Source organism: Volvox carteri (genome assembly GCF_000143455.1).
Source record: "Volvox carteri f. nagariensis unplaced genomic scaffold VOLCAscaffold_73, whole genome shotgun sequence".
In the NCBI taxonomy this organism is placed as follows: domain Eukaryota; kingdom Viridiplantae; phylum Chlorophyta; class Chlorophyceae; order Chlamydomonadales; family Volvocaceae; genus Volvox; species Volvox carteri.
Window position 1 is genome coordinate 15,349 of NW_003307616.1, and position 6,899 is coordinate 22,247.

The 6,899-nt window shown below is 59.1% G+C and overlaps 2 protein-coding genes across 2 annotated transcripts in view; both read left to right on the top strand.

Annotated features, from left to right (window-relative positions):
* The window catches only part of VOLCADRAFT_107660 (uncharacterized protein), a gene marked incomplete at its 5' end in the record, with an annotated part of 4,997 nt that extends 2,102 nt beyond the window's left edge, over nucleotides 1-2,895 (top strand). Inside the window, 6 exons of the mRNA XM_002957352.1 lie at nucleotides 7-187; nucleotides 376-547; nucleotides 882-989; nucleotides 1,221-1,417; nucleotides 1,670-1,741; nucleotides 1,982-2,895. Coding sequence (XP_002957398.1) covers nucleotides 7-187; nucleotides 376-547; nucleotides 882-989; nucleotides 1,221-1,417; nucleotides 1,670-1,741; nucleotides 1,982-2,803 — 1,552 coding nt within the window. The 3' untranslated portion in view covers nucleotides 2,804-2,895. The remainder of the gene's footprint in view (nucleotides 1-6; nucleotides 188-375; nucleotides 548-881; nucleotides 990-1,220; nucleotides 1,418-1,669; nucleotides 1,742-1,981) is intronic.
* Nucleotides 2,896-3,773: 878 nt separating this feature from the next.
* Nucleotides 3,774-6,899, top strand: part of VOLCADRAFT_98484 (uncharacterized protein) — a gene marked incomplete at both ends in the record, with an annotated part of 4,383 nt that continues 1,257 nt past the window's right edge. The window contains 3 exons of the mRNA XM_002957353.1: nucleotides 3,774-3,884; nucleotides 5,263-5,325; nucleotides 6,494-6,626. Of these exons, the coding sequence (XP_002957399.1) occupies nucleotides 3,774-3,884; nucleotides 5,263-5,325; nucleotides 6,494-6,626 (307 nt within the window). The remainder of the gene's footprint in view (nucleotides 3,885-5,262; nucleotides 5,326-6,493; nucleotides 6,627-6,899) is intronic.

Here is a 6,899-nt window from a genome sequence, read left to right on the forward strand (position 1 = left end):
CTTCAGGGACGCCTTCACCGCCCTAAAGCTGGTGTGTTGGATCAACTGTCTGGAGCGGTCGCGGTTCTCGGCGCCGTACGAGGGGAAAGACTGCGAGGCCAAGTTCGCGTTCTTCCTGCCGCGGTTTGCGGCGGTTCTGAAGGACCCGGAGGCAGAGTGGCAGCAGTGGCAGGATGAGTACCGGGAGGTGTGTTTTTATGAGGGGGGAAAGAAGGGGGGAGAAGGACTCCAAAAGAAGGGGGGAAAGGGGGGGAGGACTGGTGGTGATGATGGGGGGGAGGGGGGGAGGAGGCCAGGACCGTGGAAGAAGGTGGCTAACCGTCCCGAAAGGTTGTCTGTTCTTCTCAATTTACTTGAATTACCGGAAAAAAACAGGTCGTGTCCGGGTTCGATGTGCTGACCGGTGAGCCGCCCTCCGTCGAGCGCTACGGCTCCGTGGGCCTTGTGGTTCTGCGCGTCCCCGAACCCACCCTTCACTACTACAGCCTCTTCAGCCACACGGTTGGGTACGACACCGTCCTCACCGTGTACGACAACCAGCGGTACGGTGAGCACAATGCGGGGTGCATACATGTGCGTGGAGGTGTGTGGGGGCGATGCATGTACTGCCTGCCTGCGTGGCGTGTACGACTCTGGCAACCTGATGACGTGGAACCTCGCCGTACATTTCCGTGCACGCGGGTTACCAAATACAAATGGCTCAGCAATAGCAGCAACAGCAGCTGTAGCAGCAGTAGCGCCAGCCAGGAGGCTCTTCCTGTCCATCCGCCTTTTAGGCAACTAGAAAACACATACACACAAACACGCATTTCCCCACCACCACCACACACACACCCCACAAACACACAAACACACTCTCCTCCTCCTCCCCCCCGCTTCAGAGCTGGAATGCAAGTACACGCAATTCGTCAGCTGCTACAGCCGACCTGTCTGGCCTCGAGTGGACCTGGGGCCCCTGGCGCGGTTGCTCAACATGCTGGAGGGCGAGGGTGGGTGTGTGTGTGGAGGGCGAGGGTGGGGGGTTCGGAGTTGGAGGTGGTCTCAATCGGGGGGGGAAGGCCACGCGATTGTGCGTGTGTGTATGTGTGTGTGTGTCTCTGGGCCTAAGAAGCCACCTTGCTCGGTGTTACGGCAGGTTTCTATTTCCTTACCTCCCTCTCTTTCCCCCCCCCCCTTTCCCGGCCACCCCGCCGTTCCCGTCCAAACCCCCTGTACGGCAGCACTGGGGCCCCAGCTGAGGTGGAACAGTGCGAGGTTCACGGACACGGGTCCCGTACTACGGATTGAAGATACGGCAGCACCGTTGAGTAAGGCGCAGCTGTACGGACAACCGTACGCGCGTCGTCTGCATTGCAGTACACTGCCGCCGGCGACCATGGTGGCCGTCGTGATGAGCTTCCTGGAGTACGGCATGCAGGTGGGCGGTTGTGGTTGTGTGTGTGTGGGGGGGAGTTGGGCTACTGCTGCTGCAGCTGATGATGATGATAATGGTGTTGGTGTTGGTGGTTGATTATGACGAACAACTTCAGCGACATCGCCATCACCTCCTCCTTGACTTAAGTCAAGGATAATGAATAAGAATAATGAGGTGGGCTGCGGCCGCCGTACGACTCCTCTTTGCTCCCCCGGCGCCTCCCCCCGGCCCCGCTTCCCCCTTCCCGCCGTACAGGGTCTGAAACCCAAAAAGGGTGGCTGGACTTGGGACGAGTTGCAATCCCTGAACAGCGGCATCGCCTGGCGGGTACGGCATTGGTTGGTGGGGTCGTTGGGCCAGTGTGAAGTGATGCGATGTGGTACGATTTTAACGGCTTAGGTAGTTGGTGGTTCGTGTCGCGTCGCGTTGCGTCCGGTCAGGTGGTTGGATTGTTGGGTGGTTGCACAACCGTAAAAACTCCACCAACTGCCGCGACCCGGTGGGCCCTATGATCTTGCCGTTGTGACGTCTGACGGGCCTCATACACACACACACACACACACACAGGAGTGGGAGGACACCGTACGGCGGCAGTGGGACCGCGGGGAGCTGCATCCAGAAGCGTACGTCGCCGCCGCCGCCGCCGCCAACAATAATAACAACAACAACAGCGGCGCTACCGGCCGCCAGCAGGGCTCCTCCTTCAGCGGCGGCGGCGCCGCCGCCGCTGCGGGGTCCCCGCCGCGTGTCGGCGTCGCCATGACCCCGGGCGGCGGCGGCGGCGGCTTCTTCCTGGAGCCCTCCCTGTCGGAACGTTCCAGCGTCATGTCGCAGGAGGATCTGCGGGCTCTGGCGGGTGCCGTACCGCCACGTCTGGCGTCGGGCCGCTGGCAGCTGTTGTACAGCAGCGCGCGCGACGGGATCAGCCTCCGTACACTGTACCGCAACGCCGCTGGTCGGGCGCCGACGCTGCTGCTGGTTCGGGAGGTGGGTGCGTGTGGTCACGTCTTCGGTGCCTTTGCGGCGGAGGCATGGAAGCCGGGTCCGCGGTTCTACGGCACCGGAGAGACGTTCGTCTTCACACTGCAGCCACGACGGGTCAAATTCCCTTGGCAACGACCGCGGCACGGAACGGGGGTCAGCGGCGGAGGCGCTGCCGTCGCCTCCGCCTCCGCCGCCAGTGTGGGAGGCGGAGGCGGAGGCGGACTGGACTATTTCCAGTTCTCTACCCCTGAGGGGCTGGGTGTTGGCGGTTGCGGCTCCTTTGCTTTGTGGCTTGATAATGAGTTGCTGCAGGGCGCCAGCTACGCGTGCGATACGTTTGGGAGCCCTCAGTTGAGTGCGCGCGAGGAGTTCCATGTGTCGGTTGTGGAGCTGTGGCAGTTGTGAAATGGGAGTAGGTGGATTTGGATGAATCAAGTCTCCTTCGGAGTAACATGATTCATGATTATTGGTGCATGCGCGCAAATGTAAGTACATGTATACGCAACATCGCAAAGCTTTTTCAGCGTGGTTCACTTCCAAAGCTTAGCGCGTATATGTCTGGCCGATTCCAACTTTTTGTTTATCGGTCACTTGTTTGGTAGATATTAATTAGTATTAGCCTTTTGGTATACCAAGCTTGCCGTTTATTTCATTCTCGCGGCTCAGTCAGATTTTTTATTCACAAGCACACAGACAATATAAAGGCAGCAACAGCGCAACAAGGCAAAAGCGGGCAAATTGCAAAAAAGACTATTTTAGCTCCAGTAAGGAAGATTATGCTGATATCTGTTCCGTCGCAGCATCTGCAGCCATGTGCAGCCTTCCCGGAAGGATTTCCACTTCGCCCGACCCCCGATTACCAGGTCGGAGACACGTCCGAGCACCCAATAAGGCTCGCTGCTTCATTTCTGTAAGGGAGCGTCGGCGAAGAAGACATAGAGATTTTAGAGAGGGGATGACCCACAGCTAGGAGAAGCACGCACAACAGGTCCCGCAGGAAGACCAGTCGGGGCAAAGCTTCATCAGTCACCACCACCTGCGACCACAGGTAGCCCACGAGAGCACGGTACTTGTCATAAGACAAGGGTACGGCCGAAACCTCGGTGTAACCCCTGGCGACCTGGGACCGCTGATATGAAGCTCGGAAATCCTCAACCTAGATGCAATCGCAAGGGTTGCCTTGGCCGGTGGAGACGTCGAATCGACCACCCCGGCCCACACGGCTGAAGAAACCACTCAGGCAGGACAGGTGGGACTTAACGGCGGCAGGCCCAACGGGGCCGCCACTTCGGCCCTGATGCCGGGGCAGCCACCAAACCGTCATATAGACGAGCATGTCGTCTGGCGTACAACTCCGCCAGTCCCGACCACGACCATGGCTGGAAAGCCAACTCAGGAACTCGGTGGCGGCACCATCCTGGCGGGACACCGTAGAAGAGGCAAGGGCCCCAAGGAGCATCTGGTTGGCCGCGGCCAGACCCCGCTGGTAAGACGCTTCCTGGTCCGCGGCCGAAATGAGGGGCGAAGGGTGGAGCCGAGCGATCACCTGGTCTAGGCGACCGTGAGCCACACCCAAAGGGGCAGGTGCCTGTAGCCGAGAGAATCGCTTAGGAGAGCGCTAGAGCGGACCAACAGACAAAGGACTTCTACTACCAACCTGGGCAGGAACGCCCAGCGGAAAAGGCCGGCTAACGGGGGGCCCGGCAGATCCGGCGGCGGCCAGGAAAGAATCCCTACCGCAAGCGCGACGCACGAGAGTCAGCCAACATCGCACACAGAACAGGGGGCAGCAAACAGATAACCCACAGAAGGCGCCAAAGGAGGAGACTCGAGAGATGGAGCCGAAAACCCAACCAGGGAAAGCGGACCCCCCGGAAGGCCGAGGCCGCCAGTGTGAAGGGGAACCTGCGGAGAGCGGGCCCGTCTCACGGAAGCGCAAAAGACAACACAATCGTTCGGCGACACCTCACCACGCCACGCAAGCCTCGACCAGGAACAGAGGAAGGCTGCACGGAGCTAGTCGCGTCAGTGCCAAGAAAGGCAAAGCCATCGACATGGGCACGACAGCGGTACGGAAACGTATCAGAATGAGCGCACATTCAAGACAACCCGAAATCAGTGGATTACATTTAAATAATCTAAACCTAAGGAGAAGGAGACCAGCCGCGATGCAAGTAGGCAGACGAACAGGGCGTAAATCGGCCACGCGCATTGGAGACCACAGTAAGACGCAAGGGTAGCCAATAAATTTCCCTGTCATAAATGAAAGCACTTACCGCCGCTCCGGACCCAAGACTTAAAACTTGCGGACCAGCCGAAGCTGGTCGCCCGGAGGTCGCGCGGTCCCCTCCGACGGTATGCGGGGACATATGACGGTATGTCCCCGCATATGTGGGACATACCGTCCCGCCACTTCACGCTAGTCCGGTACGGAGCGACGAGCATTTACATTAAAGCACTGGAAAATGAGGTATGAAATTCGTTTCCTTATTTGCCAACCTTTGCCCTGTCATCGGCATCTGAGCCGCAAGAGCGGTGTCGGCGGGTTGACCGGCTGAGAGAAGGCGCGACTGAAGGCGTCCCTCGCCTTCGTCAGGATTTAAGCGACTAATAGCGTCTTTGTCATCTTAATTCGTGCTAGTTTTGGGCAACGGCTGATAAGGAAAGCAAGCAAGCATACTGGGTCGACCGACCATCATAACAAGCAGCGACCGACGGACCAGTTAGACACACATATAAGAGCGACAAGTCATCCATGTGAATTGTCCATTGCAATGAAGCGAAGGCAGAGCACCCGTCTCAGAGCCGGACCAAGTCCACACTCATCTGACTTTCCCGACCTTGTTGTTTTGACTTGCTTGTAGTCGGCACCGGCGAGGCGCGCGATTGAACGCGACGGGGAGGAGATGAATCCCCCAGACAGACCGGTGAGTGGTTAGAGCGAGAGACCAGGGGGTAAAGATCGCGGCAGCGCGCACCCGCGCACTCAGACCCCAAAAACGCGACGCAACGTGAACTCGGCAACACGAGAAGGATTGCGTTTTCCGTTTGGCGAGGAAGTACTCCGGCAGCGAGATAAACGCGCTTTGCCCGACGGATTTAGACATTATTTGTCGCGCGTAGAGGCAGAGACCGAAACCTCCACGACACCCAACCCTAGCGACGCGGTGGCCGATATTTCTCTCAGCGACGCGAAACCGAGACACGCAGTCACGCTTAAGTTGACCACCTTAGCGATTGGGGAGTAACCTATGGCGGTTCTCTTATGCGTGACGAAGGTCGACCCTCTTCGCGTTCCCTTCGGGAGCTGACCCCACCTAGCGTTTGAGACCACCCCTCCCTTAGCGACGGGCGGCGGATTCACCTAGAGCGTTAGAAGTCGACACTCCAAGCGAGTTGGGGCTGATTCCCTAGCGAATTGGAGGCTGACCCTCCTAGCGAGCAAGGGCTGATTCCATTAACGGGTTAGAAGCAGATTTCCCCTAGCGAGTGGGGCTGATTCCCTTAGGTTGAGAGGCGGACCCTCCTAGCGATTTGTGGCTGATCACCTGGCAAATTAGGGCGGACACCCCCCCAGCGAACTGGAGGCTGATCCTCCCCTAGCGATTCGGAGGCCGATCCTCCTAGCGATTTGGGGCTGACCCTCTAGCGAATCGGAGGCTGATCCTCCTAGCGATTTGGGGCTGATCCCCTAGCGAATCGGAGGCTCATCCTCCTAGCGATTTGGGGCTGATCCCCTAGCGAATCGGAGGCTCATCCTCCTAGCGATTTGGGGCTGATCCCCTAGCGAATTGGAGGCTGATCCTCCTAGAGAGCTTGGGGCAAATTTCCCCCTTTAGCAAGTTGGCAGCATCACCCCGCCAGCGAGCCAGGCGCTGACCATGCTAGTGACCCGGAAGCCGACACCCCAGCGAGCCAGAGGCCTCATCATAGCGAGTCGGAGGCACACCCGACAATGTGCGGCGTAATCCTTACACGAATTGCGCCAAAATATCCGGCGATCCAGACTCGGCACACAAGATATTATTGATAGCGAGGCAAGACGGCGAGCTAGACCAAACCCGCGTGGCCTCCACCATCTTTCCGTCCCTACAGGAGACTTCCAAGCACGCAACACAACTCCAACCCCCGACGACCAAGACGACACCTCCCGCAGCGCAACTGACGCAAACAACCGCGGCACAGCGCGAACAGGCGGAGAACGGAGATCTGCAATCGCGTGAAGGCGGTCCGTCAAGTCATTCACCCGAAAGAAGGGCAGGAGGACGTGAAGGCAGGGACACCGCATTGGAAGGCCGCGAGCGACACGTGATGGGGTGGGCAGAGGCCCCCGCAACCGCACACGCGAACCTACCGCCGGACCAACAAGCAGCCACCCAGGGACCAGATTCGGGAAATTCCCGCCAAGCGGAACCCCCGAGAGTGCCTCGCGGCCTAGGGGGGGGGTCACCCCTGCGCATGCCTTCCGTCCAGCTGTGGGATCGCCGACAGCACGTCACCA